The sequence below is a fragment of the Lissotriton helveticus genome, chromosome 7, assembly GCF_964261635.1.
Source record: "Lissotriton helveticus chromosome 7, aLisHel1.1, whole genome shotgun sequence".
In the NCBI taxonomy this organism is placed as follows: Eukaryota; Metazoa; Chordata; class Amphibia; order Caudata; family Salamandridae; genus Lissotriton; species Lissotriton helveticus.
Genome location: NC_136068.1, coordinates 1,200,205,201 through 1,200,227,149, shown reverse-complemented (window position 1 = coordinate 1,200,227,149; position 21,949 = coordinate 1,200,205,201). Strand labels below are relative to the sequence as shown.

Sequence of the window (21,949 nt, the reverse complement as noted above, 5' to 3'; positions counted from 1 at the left end):
AGTTTATTATCTGTATGATGAGTATTGCCAGCTGGATGAGGAAGAACCTTTTGCAACTTAACTCCTCTAAAACGGTGATTTTGTTGTTCGGCAAGGCAGAAGAACTGTGGAGCGCCGACTGATGGACGACAGAATTAGGAGAAGCACCTGCCCCCAGGGGCTGGGCCAGGAACTTAGGGGTCAAAATAGATAATAAACTTTCAATGGAAGATCAGGTAAAAACCCTCGCAGGTTCCTGGTATGGGACCATGCGGTTACTCAGAAAGATCTTTCCCTGGATCCCATTGAACGCTGGAAGGACCCTATTCCAGTCGCTCCTTATCAGTCGCCTTGATTACGGCAATTCCTTGTTGGTAGGAATTAGGGAAGACCAGCTATCTAAGCTGCAGGTGGTGCAGAATACCGCAGCCCGCCTAGCCCTTAACAAACCAGCACGAACTTCCTCCCTCCCTCTCTTGCGCCTTTTGCACTGGCTTCCTGTAAGGAAGCGTGCCATCTTAAAATTACTCTGCATGGTCTTTAAGTCCCTGCACGGTCGGTGCCCGGCCTATCTGAGTAATAAAATGGAACGCTACCAACCTGGGCGACAACTTGGATCCAGTAATCGCAGCCTGCTTTGTGGCAGGAGAATAAGGAAAGTTAAAATGGTGGGTCGTGCGTTCTCTTATCTGGCCCCCAAACATTGGAATGAGTTTCCTGAACCTCTTTGTGCCTGCCCAAATATTGCACAATGTAAAAAGTTGCTCAAGACCTGGCTATTCTAACGAGTGAACATCTTACTCCTCTTCCATTTGCCTCGATCGGGTGCCAAGAGATCCCCTTGGGGATGATTTGTGCGCCTTACAAAAGAGTTAATAATAAAACTACCAGTTTGCTGTCCTTCTGTTTGGTCTTACTACCGCACCTCGAGTCTTCACCAAGGAGAGGGCAGTGGTGACTGCTCATCTCAGGAGGTCAGGGATTCCAGTTTTCCCTTACCTGGATGACTGGTTGTTGAAGGCAGAGTCTCAAGAGATGGAGAGTCGTCATTTGCAGGTGACAGCCCAGCTGTTGTGCAAATTGGGTTTTTCGATAAATGTACCCAAGTCTCACCTAGTGCCCTCTCAGCGCAACCTGTTCATAGGGGTAGTACTGGATGCCACTGTGTGTCGAGCATTCCCTCCTGTGCAAAGGATTCTCAACATTCACGAAATGATTCCCTTGTTTTAAATGGAGCAGTTGTTCCAGTTCTAAAGGTCCTTCGCCTGCTCAGTCTGTTTGCTTCCTGCATCCTGTTGGTCAACCATGCACGCTGGCACATGAGGGCGCTTCAGTGGTGTCTCCGCAGGCAGTGGTATCAGCACAATGGAGATCTCAGGGAGTCTGTAAGGATCTCCAGAGAAGCTGCAGCTGATCTATCTTGGTGGAGCGTGGAGGGCAATCTGTCTCAAGGAAAGCCCTTCCATCTTCCTCCTTCGGTGGCCACAGTGATCACGGATGCCTCCACTCTAAGGTGGGGTGCTCATCTAGGGGATCTGGAAATCAAAGGTCTTTGGTCTCCAGAGGAAAGGTTGCTTCACATCAACCTTTTGGAATTGCGGGCGATACGTTTGGCGTTCAAGGCCTTTCTCCCTTCCCTTTGCGGTCAGTCGGTACAAGTCCTGACGGACAACACTATCCGATGTGGTACGTCAACAAGCAGGGAGGAGTAGGGTTGTACTGTCTCTGCAGAGAGGCGTTGCAGCTCTGGTCCTGGACTCAGGACCCTCAGATTTGCTTGATGGCAAACCATCTGGCCGGGTTGCTGAACGTGCGTGCGGACAGTTTGTCGGCAGTTCTCCGCCAACCACGAGTGGAGGCTTTATCCAGAGGTGGTTTGACACATCTTCCAGACGTGGGGAACTCCTTTGGTGGACCTGTTTGCCACTCTCGAACTGCCTGTCTTTCTGTAGTCTCCAGTTTCCGAGGCAGGGAGCGTTGGGGGACAGGTTTCAGTTGAGTTGGCGCTCACAACTCCTTTACGCGTTTCCTCCCATACCCTTGATTCCTCGTGTTCTGAGGAAGATTCGCCAAGACTTGGCCCAAGTTATATTGATCGACCCGGATTGGCCAAGAAGGGTGTGGGACCTTCTTCACCTCTCGTCGCACCCTCTGCTCCGTCTCCCTCTCAGGGCAGATCTCCGCTCAGATGGAGGGGCAAGTTCTACACCCTCACCTCCAGAGCCTGCACCTTCATGCCTGGAGATCGAACGGGGCAACTGGAATTCTTTTCTCTCCCGCCTGACGTAGTGAACGTTATACTATCGGCCAGGCGACACTCCACCAAGTCTGTCTATTCATACAGGTAGTATAAATTTGTTAAGTGGTGCGGAGAGAAATCTATTGATCTCTTAAAGGCTCATCTTTCTGATGTTTTGTTTTTCTCTTCATTTGGCCCAGCTGGGTTGTGCTGTGGCCACTGTTAAAGGATATTTGTCTGCATTTTTGTGTTTATCTGATCAGCCTTCTTTATTCAAGTATCCTATAGTCTTAAGATTCATTAAGGGGCTAACAAAACTGTTTCCTCCCACTCCTTTTATTATGCCCCAATGGGATTTGAATCTGGTGTTAACTTTTTTGATGGGTTCTACGTTCGAACTTATGCATAGTTGTCCGTTGAGGCTTTTGACATTTAAAACTGTCTTCCTGGTAGCTATCACTTCGGCAAGGAGGGTGAGTGAGCTCCAGGTTTTGAGTTCAAAGCATCCTTTTCTGACCATACATGCTGAAAGGATGGTACTTAGGACCAGGGTTGCTTTTCTGCCTAAGGTGGTGACTCCCTTCCACCTAGGTCAGTCCAATACCCTTCCCACTTACTAATCAAGCTCTTTGGATCCAAACGATGAAGTCTCTCCTCCTCCCCCATCCAAAGAGGAGGAGAGACTTCATCGTTTGGATCCAAAGAGGTTGATTAGCTTCTATTTCTACAGATTAAAGGACTTCTGTCAAGATGACCAGCTCTTTGTTGGATATGCTGGTCGTAAGGGCAAGGCGGTGCACAAGTGCACTTTATCCAGGTGGATCATCTTGTGCATCAAGATATGCTACTCCCTGGCTGGTAAGGGGCCTCCTGTAGGCTCATTCCACCAGGGCTAAATAATCTACTTCTGCATTGTCTAGAGGTGTTCCTGTTTTGGACATATGTAAAGCTGCAACTTTGGCCTCCCTCCACACTTTTGTAAAGCATTACTGCTTAGATTCTGAGGTGAGGAGGGATGGCCATTTTGCGCGCTCTGTTTTACAGGACTTTTTGGTATAGAAGGGTGGACACCCTCCTCCTGGTGAGGTAGTGATGTGGGATTCTATTCAAAAGGTGAGGAATCCACAGGCAGATGTATCCATCAGAAGAACAAGTTACTTACCTTCGGTAATGCTTTTTCTGGTGGATATAGTATCTGCCTGTGGATTCCTCACAGATCCACCCACCTCCCCGTTGTCCACCCTTTTATATCATAAAAGCTGAGGTATTAGTTTTTTATATATTTTTGTGTACTTAAGACTTTGTTACCTCTATTGGTTCATTGTTGTCTTGTTTGACGTGCAACGCTTTCTTATTTCACTATACACTGAGTGTATTTGTGTGAATTCTTTATACTATGTATGCATTGTCTCTATGGTCGGTTCGCCCATTTTGCCTCGGTGGCACGGAAAAAATGGGTGGAACTGTGTCATCGTAGTCTTCTTATGGCTCCGGTGACGTCATGCGGAGCAGCGTGCGGAGCCATGACGCTGTGACGACCTCGTCGGTGCAGAGAACTATGAAAAATTTCTGAGGAATGCTGGCGCAGGGGATATTCATAAGGTGGGGAATCCAGAGACATGCTGTATCCACCAGAAAAGGCGTTACCGAAGGTAAGTAACTTGCTCTTCTGGTGGCTACTCTACCTGCAGAATCTTCATTGATGCTTACAACATCTCCACCCCCCCCCCCCCTTCATCTGTAGACTGTTAGTACCCTTTATAATAAGATGGTAAGTTAGTTTTACACTGTGCCAATATACAAGGATCGGTCTTCTCAAATACGCCTCAAAGGGCATGGAAAAAGGGGAACGGATGTTAGGGCGCCTGTACTGAGGCAGCATTGATAGCATCACAACTTTGCGTTTGGCGTCTGATGTCTAAAATGAGTCCGCTCCCCTTGTTGGCATAGGGAACATTGTAAAAGTTTTGCAGATCCAGTTGTACGTCTGGCATAGTTGTGAATCTGCAGGTAGATGGAGTATCTAACAAAAATATTGTTACCGAAGGTAACTTTTTAGTTCGGTTGATTATCATCCCATCCTTATTTGAGCCAAATCATCAGGGGATGATTGGGATAAGGGAAGGGGGAAATTTGTGGGCAGTCCCCAACATGATTCCTCCATGTACATATTCATATGAAGTTTTCATATGAGCTCTGAAAAATAAAACATGCTATATGGATGACCCTGAATTTAGCACTGAGCTCAGTTCCTAATGTGATCTTCAAATTTGTTGTAAATCTATGCACAAGTTTGAGAAACTTCTTGATATTTTAACATGGCTTCACTCCACATTATTTTTGTCTTGCAATTTTATCATACAAAACCTACAATAAAGTTTTCTTCTTCTCATTTTAGCAAATAGAAGAATTTTCTGATGTTAACGAAGGAGAGAAAGAAGTAATGAAATTATGGAACCTCCATGTCATGAAACATGGGTATGTAGATTATTTCACAGTTTCCCGTGGCATGTGATAATTTATAAAACTGCATAGAAGTTAGTGATCTGTATGGCAGTAAAGCGGACATTATCATGTCTAAATCTATTCCACATACTGTAAGTATTGTAACAATACATCTCTAACCAATATTTTAAATGTTATAATATAATTCAAAACTAGTATTGTAAAATAAAAAAAGGTATATAAAAATGCCAGTATTTGTCGAAATTTGAAAACCGACAGCATGCTACCATAATTCTTTAGGGGAATGGAGAAGGGTTTTTATGATGCTAATGTTTTCACTTATTATACAAAACAACAAGGGCACCCAATCGAGTCAGCACAGGACCTCGGGGAACATATTAATGAAAACAACAGTGGTCCAATGCACAAAAGAGTTTAAAGTGCAAAATAAATATAGACACAATGGAAACTATATTAACTATTGACGTGTCCAGCCGGACCGAGGTCCAATTTTTACTTTAGACAACAGATGTAATGAAAGGATACCTTCAACAGTTCCATAGAGAGGGGCACAAGCCTGTACCCAAGCATATACAGATTGTCACAGAAAAGAAGGTGAGCAGAGAATAGAGCAAAGTTGAATGGTGGTAATGGAATTCCTGTTACTGTAATATTGACAGAAAACAACAGCTTTTGCCTAAAAACTTTGCTCTATTCTCTGCTCACCTTCTTTTCTATGACAATCTGTATATGCTTGGGTACAGGCTTGTGCCCCTCTCTATGGAATTGTTGAAGGTATCCTTTCATTACATCTGTTGTCTAAAGTAAAAATTGGACCTCTGTCCGGCTGGACAAGTCAATACTTAATAATGTTTTCACTTAGTCATCTTCTGATTATCTAATAGTCATAATCAGTAGAATGTCTGTGCATATGTGGGATGCGGATTCAGGATTAAGGTTTTGAAATCTATACAATTTCAAACTGGTGCAGAACAGAAACCCAGTCGATGGGTTGTAGTATTTGCATGTGAGAGAGGGCACGAGGAGGTTCCTAAAGGCTGAAAACCACACTTCTGATGGATACTTCTAACTGCAGATTTCTGACTCCTTGATGACCATCTGCTACAAGGAATCGCCAACCATGCACGCTGATGTCAGTTCCTTTGTTTTTCACCTTCACAAGCAGATACAGAGCTGGGCTCCTCTTCATTCATTGAAGAGACTGTTTCTACGATTTTCCGACTCAAATACTTGGCGTGCAAGGAAACCTGTCACTGTCTAAGACTACAGAGTATAAACCTTGTAGGGACTGCAGATGTCTGCGACAGATAGCCATGAGCTGTGCCTCTGGTATTTTGAAGGGCTGCAACAACTACCCCAGATGGAATTGCAAAGCCACCCAAGATCGCAAAGCTCTTTGTGGCAAGACTCCACTCAGGTGCTTATCCATGTCGAACTAGAGAGTGCAGAAGGCTCCTACTTCCAGCCCGAAAGTCATCCCTTCATGGTTGAAGTCTTCCGAGAAGTCCTGCTCCTGCCTATCACTCTCATTCTACAGTGTAGGCACCAGGGCATCACAGTGACTCACTTCTTTCTCTCATTCCAGCAAGGAGCAATTTCCAACTTTGGCCCCAGTAAAGTCTGAGTTTTCAGGTCTGTCTGCAATCTTGTAGCAAGTCTAAGCATTTAGAGTGGCCATGCTGCGCATCTTTGGCACATTTCCAGCTCCCTATGGTGCACCTTCGAGCCCCAATGGATCCATAGGAACCTTTTGTACCACCGGCAGATCCATCTTCCCTTTAGTATGTGCCCCTTGAAGCTGCTTTGGGTTCTGCACAGATGACCGCACCGACAGCACTGGTGGAGGATCCAACACCTATTGTGGTATTTGACTCAGAGTCAAATTATTCTTAATCGAGGCTGTGCCCAGATCATGATGTGCGCAGCCAATACCCAATCTTGCAGACTCAGATGCTACTCCATTACTGTGTAGTCGAGTAAAGGCGCTGCGCTAACTTTTTGCCTTGAGGTGGGTCAACTCCAGCTGCCTTCCAAGGATGTTGCAATCATGCACTCAGTAACATGGTTGGTAAGATATTACTTGCAGTCTCAGAAAACTTAAGAGCTTCATTGGCCCAAACAATTCAATATGTCATCTGCTTGGGCCTAGACTCTAGTGATAGTCTAGAAAGGGCTGTTAGAACAAGTATTGTACTTCGGCACCATGCATAGATGAGATCCACAGGCTTCTCCTGGAACATCCAGGCATCCCTATTGGACATATTCTTCAATGGTTCCTGCCTGTTTGGCAAGAAAACAAACTTGCCTTGGAGCTGAGCTGAGCCATGGCATGCTCTTTGGCCTTTCAGCACCAGTCTGGCAACCCCCCCAGTAGTTTTGTCCTTTTCTGGGTTGCGCCACGGACTTGTCATATCAACTGCATCAGGCCTTGTCATCCACACAAGGTCTCTCAGCCCTTTCGAGGTTGGGCTGTAGACAGTGTATGTCCCAATACCTCACCCCTCCAGCAACAACTTGAAAACTTCTTTAGTGTGCCCTTTGCAACAAATAGCCAACCACTTGGAGTCAGGGTAAGCCAATTGCTTCAGGGATGACAAAAGTATTCCATCTGGCAGGTGTAGTCTTAAAATGATCCAGTATTGGGGTATCTTTCATAGATTTACATGCCTGAATCATTCCCCGTCGCCGAGGCCGGAGTCCCACGGTAAAATACAAAAGCAGTGTCTAAGTAAATAACAGTAGTAGGCTAAAAGAAAGCTCAAGGGCCTAGATCTTATATATGAAAAGAACTAAAAAATAGTCCCAACCAATCAGCTACCAGCACCCTCTAGAACCTTCCCAGCAGAGGCAGTTCTCTTCAGATTTTCACCGCACGTCGTGTGGAAGAGAGTCACCCTGAGTGCCTACTCAGTTCTTCACTTCATTTTTTTAGGATGTCTGATAAGAAGGCTCTTTTTAGACCCTGATGGACCTGTGAAAAGAAGAGGGTCCATGTGGATGACCAGCCTAAAGACTGCATCTACTGCCTTCATCCAAAGTATGTTGCTAAGGATTGTAGAATTTGCAGTACCTTCACTACTAAAACTCTTAGTGATAGGGAGGCAAGGCTACTTTTATGGCTGAGGAGGATAACAAGGCTTCAAGTTAAAGGGCTAGATCGCATGACAGCTCTTCCAGTGAGGCAAGAAAACATCACAAGGCTTCCCATGATGTTTCTGACCATTCAGAGGTCACCTAAACTTTCCTCTGGGTCAACTGTTTTCTCCCTCTGAGGGATCTAAGAGGCCATCGACCTCTAAAACCGTGAGTAAACCCAAGGTTAAAACTCTTACGCTGGTTTCATCATCTACGGTTTCTGTGACTTCTACTGCCCCCTTGTCGACAGCTACTGTCTCGACAATGGCCATCTCTTCACCTGTTATATCAACCAAGATCTCTGTCACGTCTAAGAAACCTGTTCTTAGACTGGACGTCAACGACAAGTTCATCTTCATAATCTCCAGGGGAGGGGGGGGGGGAGCAATAGTTATCTTAGGACATGAGGTATAGTTGTTTCAGCTAAACTATTTGTAACTTGTCGACTTCTTTTTCGGGTCCTTCGATTTATTGGTGCGCAAGGGATGTCCCTTCGTCGAACCAGCTTCAAGCCCTGCGGCGCCTGTCACAAGATGTCTGTGACGGACCCACACATTGTGTGTCTATGGTGTTTGGATCTGACCATGGCCCGAAGTCGTGCTTCAACTGCCGGGCAATGCTTTGAAAACTTTGCGAGAGCGTTCCCAAAAGTTGCTGGAGGGTCGGCTCCGGGTTGTCCCAGGTCGTGTTAGAGAGGAAGGTCTTGAGGCCGTTCGCGGACCCCCCATTCCTCGTCACACTCGAAGTTGTCAAGCTCATTGGGTAAGTTCAAACACAAGAAGAAGGCGAAGAAGCACAGGTGCTCTACGCCTTCTCCCCGTCGGTCGGCTGACGCGACGCAGGATTCAGAGCATCGTCGTTCCAAGGCTCCATCTCCGGTGCCTGATTCAGGGATGACTCCACACCTCCCATTTCCTGGAGCCGGAGCGTCCCCTGCCCAACTTAGACAGTTTTACGAGACATTACACCTAGTCTTTGGGCAGTCATACTATGCTGGCGCACCTTAAGACCCCGTGGGGTGGGGGTCCTGGACCTTCTATTCCGGCGCTGACAGACTCCTGCGGATCCAGGCCTGCATCCGGATCGACACCGGTCAATCTAACTCGACCTTCCCTGGCGCCGATCCGGACGACGACTCCCCGGCACGGGTCGTGCCACTGATCAACACCGTCCCCATCCTCATCACCATCCCCGAGTTGGACCCAGAGCCGGGCTGACGACGGAACCGGCGCCAAAGGGTTCTTCTGTTGCCCTATTCATCCCTGGTATTTCCTATTGACCAGAGAGTGGTTATGAGGACTGGGAGGTGTCACTGAACCCTTTAGCTGACCAGTTGAAATAACCGGACTGGTGTGAGGAACTGGTTGATGCCAGTGGTCTGGACACCTCTCCAGACACTGGTTTGCTGTATATCTCTACTGTGGCTACGGAGGAGGGAGCGTCCTATGCAGTGGGGGTGAGAAGGGCAACCAAGGTCTTGGGCCTTGAGCTCCCTTAGGTGACAGTTAAGACTAACCTCCTGACTGAGGTGCTTCAACCTACGGCATCCACTTCTGAACTCCTATTGCCGTTTAACGAAGCCTTCGCTGACATCCTATGGGCACCTGGTCCAAGTCCAGCACAGGGGCTCCTGTGGAAAGGACGATTGCCCGCTGCCACTGCCTGGCCCCAGGGGACCCAGTGTTCCTGACCCAACACTCTTCCCCGGAGACCATGGTTGTCCAAGCCTCCTCTTCAAAGGGTACATTCCCTTCTGCTCCTCCAGATAGAGAATCCAAGAAGCCGGATCATCTTGGGAAGCGTAGGTTCTATTCCTACAGTTTGGCACTGCAGTCCGTGAATACTGCATGCCTCTTGGGCCGATACTCCAATACCATCTGTGATACAGATGTGCAGGTGCTGCCTCAGTGTCCAGGGGGGGTCCGGGCCGTCCACTCCCAGGCAGTGGTGGAAGGGAGAGACGCAGCCAAATTCACGAACAGATGTGGACTGGATACCACTGACTCACTGGGCAGAACGATTGCCACATCAGTAGCCCTTATACGCTACGCTTAGTTGAGGACATCTGGCTTTTTCGGGGATGTCCAGTCAATCTTGATGGACATGCCCTTTGATGGCAGTCACCTTTATGGCGACAAAGCAGATTTGGCGCTGGAGCACTTTAACCACTTGGATGCTAAGGGTATTTGCTCTTCTTCATGTAATTTCCATTGAAATCAATGGAAACTCCATGACGAGTTACCCTTGTCATTAGCACTGAAGGGGTTAAAGATTCTCGGGCTACGGCCAGATCTTGGGGCCTTGCCGCACCTTCTTGCCCTCTCCAGTCTGCTTTTTGTCCCTTTCGTGGCTACGGAATGGGCACACAACCACGCCTGGCCCAGTCTAGCCACCAGCTCATGCAAGCTGCCCAGCCTCTGCGTGGCCACAGATGTGGGACCCAGCGACCTCACGGGTCTGGGAGCCAGCCTGCCAGTCCACCCTTTCCCTCCCTGCAGCAGCCTCCAAACCTTCCTAGTACAATGTTTCAGGCCCATCAACGACCAGTGAGAGGCAAGATTTGCCATCACCTCCTCCACTGGCAATCCATCATGTCGGACAGGTGGGTTTTGCAAATAGTCCAAAGGTGCTATTTTATCCCTTCGTGGCTAACCACCTCTCCATGCCACCTTCTTACCATCGCTTGTCGGAGAACCATTTAGCTCTTCTCCGCCAGAAAGTCTCTGTTCTTTTAGCCAAAGGAGCAATAGAGAGGGTGCCGACACAAGAAGTAGGTTGTCTTTTGCTATTGCCACTACTTTTTAGTGCCCAAGAACGACAAAGACCTGCATCCTATTCTAGATCTACGGGCCCCCAACCGCTTCCTACGGAAGGAGAAGTTCAAAATGCTCACATTGGCTCAGGTCCTGTCTGCCCTCAGCCCTGGAGACTGGTTGGTGGCGATGAACTTCCAGAATGCTTATTTTCACATTTCCGTCCTGCCAGCTCACAGGCGCTACCTACGGTTCGTGGTTGGCCACAATCACATTGTTTACTATGCTTCCCTTTGGCCTCACCAGTGCCGCTCTGGTGTTCATGAAAGTGATGGCGGTGGTCGCAGCTCATCTGCACAGATCAGGGGTTCCAGTCTTCCCCTACCTCGACGACTGGCTGTTAAAGGCGGATTCGCCCCATGCTGTCGTCTTCCACCTCCAGACTATGGCGGACTTCCTGCATTCGCTGGTGTTCACTATAAACGTACCAAAGACACACCTGACCCCTTCTCAGATGCTCCCTTTCATCAGAGCAGTTTTGAACACGGTGTAGTCTCAGGCCTATCCTCCTGAACAGCGAGTCCAGGATATTCGGGCTATGCTACCGAAGTTTCAGCCTCTATCCCGGATTTCGGTGAGAATGACTCTGAGGCTGCTGGGCCCCATGGCCTCCTGCTGGTAGATGATGCCAGGTGACATATGCAGTCTCTGCAGTGGGCCCTGAAGTTCCAGTGGGCGCAACATATGGGGAATCTTTCCGACTATGTCCAGATCTCGGAGGGGACTGCGACACAGCTGCAGTGGTGGTTAATGAACCAAGATTGGGTCAGAGGCATATCCCTCTCCCTTCCTCATCCAGAGTTGACAGTAGTGACCGATGCGTCACTTCTGGGATGAGGCGGCCATCTGGGAGCGGCAAAGATAAGAGGTGCCTGGTTTCTGGCGGAGTCCAGGCTCCATATCAACCTGCTGGAGCGCCAGCCGATTTGACTGGCACTGAAGGCATCCCTTCCCTCTCTCAAAGGGGTAGTGGTGCAAGTGTTCATGGACAACACCACCGCCATGTGGCACTGTAACAAACAGGGCAAGGTGGGGTCCTGGACCCTTTGTCCAGAGGCTCTTCGCCTCTGGACATGGCTGGAACACCAGGACATAAGCCTGGTGGTTCAACACCTGGCGGGGTCTCTGAACACCAGAGCGGACAAACTCAGCTGTCGGTGCCTGGTCGATCACAAATGGCATCTCCACCCGGAAGTGGCACAAGATCTCTTTCAGCAATGGTAAGAGCCTTGGCTAAAACTGTTCGCCACCAAAGAGATCGCGCAATGTCGGCGGTAATGCGTGTTGGAGTTTCCAAGGCGGCACTCGCACGGCCTTGCTTTTCGTCGCAAGTGGAGCTCAGGCCTCCTGTACGCCTTTCCGCCTGTACCACTTCTGCCCCGAGTGCTGAAGATTATCACGCAAGACTGGGCCCAAGTTATCTATGTGGCTCCGGACTGGGCACGAAAAGTCTGGTACCCTGAGCTTCTGAGCATGGCTATCGATCCTCCAATCAGACAGCCCCTTCGGGAGGATCTTCTGTTGCAGCAACAGGGGGTTTTTCTTCACCTGAACCTCTCCAGCCTCCACCTCCTTGCATGGAGATTGAGCGGTGACAGTTGACAGCTTTTGACCTTCCGCCCAAAGTCTGTAATGGTATTTTGGCAGCCAGGCGTCCCTTCACAAAGTCAGTATACGCCTGTCAATGAACACATTTGTGGAATGGTACACAGCAAAGGCTGTGGATCCCTTTTCTGAGGTTTTTCTTTATATACTTCTCTGCTCTGGACACTCTGAAAAGTTATCTTGCAGCTATCTCAGCTTTTCTTAGGCTGCCAGATCAGCCATCCTTATTCAAGTCTCCTATTGTAAATAGGTTCTTAAATGGCATTACTCGTCTGTCTCCTCCAACTCCTTTCATAATGCCTCAGTGGGACTTGAATCTTGTTCTTACATACCTTGTGCACCCCCTTCAAGCCTCTTCATAAATGTGTTTTCAAGCTCCTAACTCTGAAAACTGCTTTCCTTGTTGCCCTCACCTCGGCTCGCAGGGTGAGTGAGCTTCAAGCTCTATCTTCCAAACCCCCTCTCTTCTCTGCATCCGGACAAAGTGGTGCTTCGGACTAGGCCTTCGTTTCTGTCTATAGCTGTATAGTCATCTGTATATAGGTCAATCCATCAACTTGCCTACTTTTTTCCCACCTCCGCACCCTTCCAAGCAGGAGGAGAGATTCAACCGTCTGGACCCTAAATGGGTGCTGTCATTCTACCTTGACGCACCAAAGTTTTCCGGGTGGATGATCAACTCTGTTGGATATGTTTTGTGCTAAGAAGGGCAGGGCTGTTCATAAACGTACCATCTCTCAGAGGGTTGTCCTTAGCATAAAATTCTGCTACTCCTTAGCTAAGAAAGATCATCACCAAGGCTACAGCGGCTACCACTGCGTTGGCACGTGGAGTCCCACAGCTTGATATCTGCCAGGCGGCAACGTGGGCATCTATGCACACGTTTACCAGACATTACTGCCTGGACAGCCAAGTCCGGAGGAACGGCTATTTTGCCCGTTCACTCCTCCAGGACTTTCTGGTGTGACCTTAGTTTGCGGTCCCTCCTCTGGGGATGGTATTGCTCGTGTATCTATTCTAAGGTAAGGAATCTATAACGAACTGTCTCTTTCAGATGAACAATTTATTTACCTTTGGTAACGATGTATCTGTAATATAGTCCCCACTGCCCCACCCATCCTCCCCGCAAACTGATTTCTAGGGCTAGGAACCCCTATCTGAAAGAAACAGGTTAGTATTAGATTCCTTACCTTAGAATATCCCCAGGCGTCAGTCTGGATCCGAAAACTTTTGCGTAGCAGTACCCCTGCGCGTCGGTAGGCGTCGTCTGCAGGCGTCCCCTGCGGCTCCGCGTCCGTCGTCGGCGTCGTGCGCCGTGATGACGTCGCTGGAGTATATAGACGCCGCCTCCGCGCGCTGACGTCAGTTCTTCTTTTTTCCGCGCCAGTTAGCGCAGATCCGAGAAGTGCAGTACTCCGGTCTTTTGACCAAAGTTTTTGAATCTTACTAATTGTTACGGTGCCGGTAGGATGCCCGGTTTTAAGAACTCTGACGGTTGTGACCGCACCATGTCGGTCACGGATCATCACCGACTCTGCCTCCGGTGTCTAGGCCCCGACCACGCCGTGGACGACTGTGTCGATTGCCGGGCCCTGACGAGTAAAGCTAGGCGGGAGCGGTCCCGCAAGCTACTCGAACTGCGGCTGTCGGACCCACGTTGAGAGCGGTCCCGGTCCGGCCGGAGGTCGAGGGAGCGGTCGCGGAGCCATCACGAGCGCTCCGGAAGTCGTCACCATTCCTCTGGTTCCTCAGGTAGGAGACACAAGAAGTTGGGGCGTCGTCATCGTACCCCCGACTCCCCCCAAAGCGCGCGCAATGCGGCCGGGGGTTCGGGTGGCCCCACACCCGCGGCTCCGCATGAGTCGCCGGCGCGGCCTGCTCCATACCCTGCGGTCCCTGGGCAAGGCGCGTCGCGTGAGGAGATAGAGGAGTTCCTTATGGCCATGAGGGCACTGTCTCCTCCGACGGGGCCTACGGCGCCTTCGGGCCCTGTGCTCCCGTCCGGGGGTCCTAGCGGTTCGGGTGTTCCTGCCTCGACGCCGTCGGGTGCTCCGGCTCCGACGCCGCCCACGGCTCCGTCCCCGGCGCCGCAGGGACCCTCAGGGTCGACGCCGGCTGGTCTACCGGCCTCTCCGGCGCCGATTCCATCGGGGTTGCCCCCGACGCCGCCACCGCGCGGCGCCGGTGCTCCGGGGGCGGCGCCGTCCCCATGACCTCTCCGACTCCGGACGCGGAGTCGGACCGGCGTCGCCCGACGCAGAGTCCGACGCCGATGGGGCCTGTGGACCCCGAGGAGCCGGTCTACATTGTTGACTCCGAATATGGGGAAGATGTAGAATACGGAGAGGTTTGGGAGGGGTCTGAGGACCCTCTGTCACGTGAGTGTCAGTACAATGTGGACTGGACAGGTGATTTGGGTGACGCCAGTGGCCTGGACGACTCTCCTAACCCTGTTTTTGTCTCGCCTCCTACTGTGGCTTCGGAGGCTGGGGCTGCTTATTCAGTGGTGTTGATGAGGGCTGCCAAGGCCTTACACCTTGAGCTCCCCGTCGCGGTCGTGAGGCCTAACATCCTCACTGAGGTCTTCAAACCGCAGTCATGCCCACAGGAGCCTCTGCTGCCGTTCAACGAAGCCTTGACAGACGTTCTTTTGGGCACGTGGTCCAGGCCCGCTTCAGGTTCGCCTGTTGATAGGAACGTGGCCAGACGCCACCGTCCGTGTCCGGACGACCCCAAGTTCCTGTCCACCCATCCCACCCCTGAGAGTCTGGTGATCCAGGCCTCGACCTCTCAGACCGCATTCCCGTCGGCCCCGCCCGATCGGGAATCCAAGAGGTACGACCAATATGGAAAGAAGGTCTTCTCGTCCCTGAGTCTGGGACTGCGGTCTTGCAACACCGCATGCCTCTTGGGCCGCTACACCCACTCTCTGTGGGATACGGTCGCGGAGTTGCTGCCAGAATGCCCGCAGGAGGTACGGGCAAAGCTCGGCAAGGCTATGATTGAAGGCCGAGATGCAGCAAGATACTCCATAAGGTGTGGTCTTGATACGACCGACTCGCTGGGCAGAGCGATGTCCACGACGGTGGCGATTCGTCGCCACGCCTGGCTGAGATCCGCCAACTTTTCGGCAGATGTCCAAAATACTTTGATGGACATGCCGTTCGATGGCAGTCGCCTGTTTGGCGACAAGGCGGACCACGCGCTGGAGCGCTTCAAGGACTCCAGGGTCACGGCCAAGTCCTTGGGTCTCTCGACCCAGCGCCAGCAAACGGGTTCGTTTCGCTCCTTTCGTGGCCACGGAAGGGGCGGTCCCACATGTGCTGCCAGCCACGCACCGCAGAACACTTCTCAACGCGGTGGCGGCCGTGGATTCCGCCGTGTAGGCGGTCGGGGACAACGGCGAGGTCAGACCACACCTCCCCCCGCAGCATCAGCCTCCAAATCCTCCTAGTCCGTGCTTTCAGGCCCATGTGACGCCAGTGGGTGGCAGGGTTCGCCATCACCACTCCCGCTGGCGCTCTATCACATCGGACAGGTGGATGCTGCAGCTCGTCCGAAGGGGCTACTCCCTCCCCTTCGAGACCTCTCCTCCAGCCATGCCACCGCAGAACCACCGTGTGTCGGGGGACCACTTGACACTTCTGCAGGAGGAAGTTACGGCCCTCTTGGCCAAGGGGGCCATCGAGCGCGTTCCTGGGCCAGAAGTAGGGCGTGGTTGCTATTCCCACTACTTTCTGGTACCCAAGAAGGACAAGGGGGGCCTCCGTCCTATCTTGGATCTACGGAACGTCAACGGCTTCCTCCGGAAGGAGAAGTTCAAGATGTTGACTTTGGCTCAGGTCTTGGCTGCTCTAGACCCACAAGACTGGATGGTGGCGTTGGACTTGCAGGATGCGTATTTTCACATCCCCGTCCTGCCGGCCCACCGGCGTTACCTGCGGTTCACGGTAGGCCACGAGCACTTTCAGTTTATCGTGCTCCCATTCGGCCTTACCAGCGCCCCACGGGTGTTCACGAAAGTGATGGCGGTGGTCGCAGCTCATCTGCGCCGGTTAGGGGTTTCAGTCTTCCCCCTACCTCGACGACTGGTTGTTGAAGGCGGGCTCGCCCCAGACAGTCGTCCACCACCTTCAGATGACGGCAGACCTCCTGTACGAGCTGGGGTTTTCCATCAATGTGCCGAAATCACACCTGTGTCCCTCTCAAAAGCTCCTTTTCATCGGAGCGGTTCTCGACTCGGCGCAGTTTCGGGTTTATCCTCCGGAACGGCGGATCCGGGATATACAGGCTTTGATTCCCATCTTTAAGCCGTTATCCCGGGTTTCGGTCAGGTTGACGCTGCGGCTGCTGGGGCTGATGGCTTCCTGCATCCTTCTGGTGCATCACGCCCGGTGGCGGATGCGGGCTCTGCAGTGGGACCTGAAGTTTCAGTGGGCCCAGCATCAAGGCAACCTATCCGACCATGTCCTGATCTCGGAGGGCACTGCGAGCCAGTTGCAGTGGTGGCTTACGGACCGCGATTGGGTCAGAGGCAGATGCCTCTCCCTTCCCCAACCGGAGCACGTGGTTGTGACGGACACGTCCCTCCAGGGCTGGGGAGGCCACTTGGGAGAGGCGGAAATCAGAGGTATCTGGTCTCCGGCGGAATCCCGGCTCCACATCAACATGTTGGAGCTGCGGGCGATTCGCCTAGCACTGAAGGCATTCCTCCCCTTTGTCAACGGGAGTGTAGTGCAGGTGTTCACGGACAACACCACCGCCATGTGGTACTGCAACAAGCAGGGCGGAGTGGGGTCGTGGACCCTTTGCCAGGAGGCTCTGCGTCTCTGGCAATGGCTGGAACGTCAGGGCGTGACTCTGACGGTTCAACACCTGGCAGGTTCTCTGAACGCCAGGGCGGACTAACTCAGCCGTCGGTGCTCGGTGGATCACGAATGGTGTCTGAACTCGGACGTGGCGAAAGGCCTCTTTCTGCAATGGGGAGAGCCTTGGTTAGATCTATTCGCCACAGAAGAGAACGCGCAATGTCATCAGTTCTGCGCGTTGGAGTTTCCAAGACGGCACTCGCTCGGCGACGCCTTTCGGCGCGAGTGGAGCTGCGGTCTGTTGTACGCCTTTCCGCCTATACCACTTCTGCCCAGAGTGCTGAAGAAGATCAGGCGCGACCGGGCCCAAGTTATCCTTGTGGCTCCGGACTGGGCTCGAAGGTACTGGTATCCCGAGCTACTCAGCATGTCAGTCGGTCCCTCGATCCGCCTGCCCCTTCGGGAGGACCTTCTGTCGCAGCAGCAGGGGACGGTCCTCCACCCGAACCTGTCCAGTCTCCACCTCCATGCGTGGAGATTGAGCGGCGACAGTTGAGGCCATTTGACTTGCCTCCTGAGGTTTGTGATGTGATTCTGGCAGCCAGGCGTCCCTCCACAAAGTCGGTATACGCCTGCCGGTGGAACAGATTTGTGGCATGGTGCACAGCAAAGGCTGTGGACCCTCTCTCTGCCCCTCTTTCCGAGGTTCTCCTCTTTCTTCTCTCTCTTGCCCAGCAGGGCTCTGCTTTGGGCACTATCAAGGGCTACCTTTCTGCCCTTTCGGCCTTTCTAAGGCTGCCTGATCAACCTTCTTTGTTCAAGTCCCCTATTGTAACGAGATTCTTGAAGGGCATCACGCACATGTATCCACCTGTTCCGTTCGTGATGCCTCAGTGGGACTTGAACCTGGTTCTGACCTTCTTGATGTGCGCTCCCTTTGAGCCACTTCATTCCTGTACTCTCCGTCTCCTGACTTTAAAGACTGCCTTCCTGGTTGCCATCACCTCTGCCAGGAGAGTGAGTGAGCTCCAGGCTCTTTCTGTCAAACCTCCTTTCATGTCCATTCATCCAGACAAGGTGGTTCTGAGAACTAGACCTTCTTTCCTGCCCAAAGTAGTATCTGCTTTTCACGTCGGGCAGTCCATCACCTTACCCTCCTTCTTCCCGCCTCCGCATCCTTCAAAGGATGAAGAGCGGCTCCATCGTCTGGACCCAAAACGTGCGCTTTCATTTTATATGGATCGCACACGCCAGTTCCGGGTGGATGACCAACTGTTTGTTGGCTACGTGGGTGCGAAGAAGGGACGGGCGGTACATAAACGGACCATCTCTCGGTGGGTCGTTCTGTGCATCAAAGCGTGCTACTCTTTGGCTCGGAAGGAGCCTCCTGTTGGGCTGAGGGCCCATTCCACTCGGGCCACGGCGGCTACTACTGCCCTGGGCCGGGGAGTCCCTTTGCAGGACATTTGCCAGGCGGCTACGTGGGCCTCGCTGCACACCTTTGCGAGGCACTACTGCCTGGACAGTCAAGTCCGGAGGGATGGCTTCTTTGGCCGTTCGATTCTCCAGGACTTTCTGGTTTAGGATTGTATTGGTTCGCAGACCCACCACCGGGGTTGGTATTGCTGGGGTATCTATTCTAAGGTAAGGAATCTAATACTAACCTGTTTCTTTCAGATGAACAAGTTACTTACCTTCGGTAACGATATATCTGTAAGAAACAGTAGTTAGTATTAGATTCCTTACCGCCCCGCCCATCCTCCCCGTTCTGCGAACTGATACCTAGGGTTAAGGACATCCCTTTCAGGGCCCTAGTTTCAAATGGCACCAGTGTTGGTTCTCACATGGCTCTGCGTGTTCTGGCGCGGAAAAGCTATGTACAAAGAACTGACGTCAGCGCGCGGAGGCGGCGTCTATATACTCCAGCGACGTCATCACGGCGCACGACGCCGACGACGGACGCGGAGCCGCAGGGGACGCCTGCAGACGACGCCTACCGACGCGCAGGGGTACTGCTACGCAAAAGTTTCCGGATCCAGACTGACGCCTGGGGATATTCTAAGGTAAGGAATCTAATACTAACTACTGTTTCTTACAGATATATCGTTACCGAAGGTAAGTAACTTGTTCAACACGGCCATAGTTGTGGCGCACCATTGGTCAGTGTCTTGCATGGCTCTGCGCTTCTGGCATTGAAAGTAGTGTCAGAACTGACAGCGCGCATGTGTGGCATCTTAAGTAGGCACTGCGAAGTCATCCCTTCGACCACGACGGACGCGGAGTCGACCGACGCGCAGGGGTACTGCTAAAGCAAAATCTCCGAATCCAGTCTGACTCCTGGGGGAAATTCTAAGGTAAGGAATGTATAACTAGCATATGTCTCTTACAGATGCTTAGTTTCCGAAGGTAAGTAACTTGTCAGAAAAGGCCATAGCCTGAATCTAGAGAAATATAATCAATGTTGCTCGAATATAGGCCTCTATTAAATGTAGGTTTCAGATTTTTTTATTAGACTTTGAACGTCCATTGGCATTCCTTAACCCATAGGCCAAAATTATATCAAAGATTTGTTTAGGCCATCGCCTTAAGGGCTCAGTAATTGGAGCAAGAACTCTTCACACTGCATCCTCTTCATATGTGAGAGGTGAAAGATGTTCCAGGGATTTATTTTATTTTTATTTATTTATTTTGAAAGTTTTATATAGCGCGGACAAGATCTTCGCAGATATCAGAGCGCTTTACAAAGAATAGTACATGAGGGAGTATAGTCAGACAGATAAATCAATAGGTCAAAACAGTACAACTAGGTGGCTACAAAGCCAATCCTGTGAGTAATAAAACAGCTAATACAAATAATAAAAATAAACAAATCGATGCAGAGTATTAACAGTGTCTGAGATAAAAGCTCAAGTGTATTTTGCCATGAGGATAGTTTTTACTTCATTTTTAAAGAGTGTAGTGGAAGAGATAAGCCTGATTTCGGGCGGGAGTGAGTTCCAGATCCTAGGAGCCATTCCTGAGAAGGAGCGCCTATATGTTTTTTCCTTCCGGAATCTTCGAGGTTTCAGCAGAAGATTGTTTGTGCCTCTAGTGTTTCTAACTCCGCCAGAGATTGTCAGTTTCTGAGCAAGGTATCCGGGTGAGTTTAGGTGTACCGCCTTGTGTGTCATGCAGGCGATTTTCAAGTGTATTCTGGCTTCAAAAGGCAGCCAGTTCAGGGATTTCAAGTCAGGGGTAATATGGGAGTGCTTTTTTGACCCAGTGATGAGTCTTGCTGCAGTGTTTAGAGAAGCTCTCAGGGGTGCGGTTGTAGTTAGTGGGAGTCCGCAGAGGGCGGTGCTGCCGTATTCAATTCGAGGGATGATTAGTGCTTGTACTGCCGTTTGGAAGTCTTTGGCTGGGAGGAAGGGTTTAAGTTTCCTCCTAGTATTGATCTGGAAGTTCGCTCCCTTTGTTGCCTTGCTGATATGTTGCTGCATGTTGAGATTGGTGTCGAGTGTTATGCCTAAAGATTTTGCTGAGTCCACGATGGTTGGTTGGACATTGAGTGCGGTTAGGTGTTTAAGCCAAGTTTGAGTGGTGGAGATCTTCGTTGGAGGTGAGATCAGCAGGAACTCTGTTTTCAGGGCATTGAGTTTGAGATGATTATCGGCAAGCCAGGATTGGGTGCATCTGATCGTTGAGTTCAGGAGCAAGATGTCTTTGGGGGACTGTACTTTGAGATAAAGTTGGGTGTCATCGGCGTACATGTGAAACTGTACATTGGATGCTTGTAGCAAGGTGGTGAGCTGTTCCATGACTAGGTTGAACAGAGTTGGGGATAGAGAGGATCCTTGGGGGACGCCTAGCGTTACGGGTATTGGCGAGGACATCAGGTTGTTGCTCTTAAAGTTCTGCGACCTGTTGTGAAGGAAGGAAGTGAACCACTTTAGAACAGTTCCAGATAAACCCATTCTAGCGTTTAGTAGTTCTAGTAAGTTCTCATTTTTAACGGTGTCGAATGCTGAAGAGAGATCAAGGAGGATGAGGAGGCAGGTCTCGTTTTTGTCTAGCATTTGAAGTGCATCGTGAATTATGTGGGTCATAGCAGTTTCTTTACTGTGTCCTGCTCGGAAGCCTGATTGGTGAGGGTTGAGGATTTGATTGTTGCATTGCAATCTCTGGCTATAATGTTTGGTCTGCTGGGATCTAGTGAGTTCAAAATGTCAGTTAAACATAGTAAAGTCTTTGGGATCTTGTTGTCCGGGACTGATTCTATATAAATATTCATAACATCCAATTGTTTATATTTTACTATTGGGGATTAAGATGATTCCTAATATGTTGTTAGATTCTGTATCTATTATTTTGGGTTTATTAAAAAATTCATTTTTCAACCAGATCAGGAGACCACCTAAGTCTATTCCTGAAGCAGAAGGTATAGAACTATTTCAGAAGGAAAGGAACCCTGGTCTAAACACTGGATCGGTGTCCCTGGTCTCCCGAAGTAAAACTATATGCTGCTTATCTATATAGCTGCCCCACTTCATGTCACTTAGTTTAGATTTTAACCCAGTAATAACTGTTTTGGTAGGGCTCAACAGTCCGCATTCACAGCTGAAACAGTAGTCTTCTGGACATACTTAAACCCTACTATACTGGAACATGACCTTTATGGAGAGACTATTTCCTTAACATTGTGTGCCATCTGCCCTGACCTGTATGGGTTTTTTAGATCTCCAGAAGCCTTGTCTTGTCTTTAAGATTACTGTTTACTGCCTTGAATGCATTTCTACTGTTTCCTCAAGAGAGTGCTGGCTTCTACTGAACCAGGTGTGCCCCAGCTACACTGGCAAATGACTGTTCTCATACCATGGTCCGGGAAGGCCAATAATGATCTTGCAGAAACAGTACATTTTATTTGT

The 21,949-nt window shown here is 50.5% G+C and overlaps 1 protein-coding gene across 1 annotated transcript in view; it reads left to right on the top strand.

Annotated features, from left to right (window-relative positions):
* Positions 1–21,949, top strand: part of SUZ12 (SUZ12 polycomb repressive complex 2 subunit) — a 979,834-nt gene that overhangs the window by 902,507 nt on the left and 55,378 nt on the right. The window contains exon 15 of the mRNA XM_078654391.1: positions 4,617–4,696. Coding sequence (XP_078510517.1) covers positions 4,617–4,696 — 80 coding nt within the window. The remainder of the gene's footprint in view (positions 1–4,616; positions 4,697–21,949) is intronic.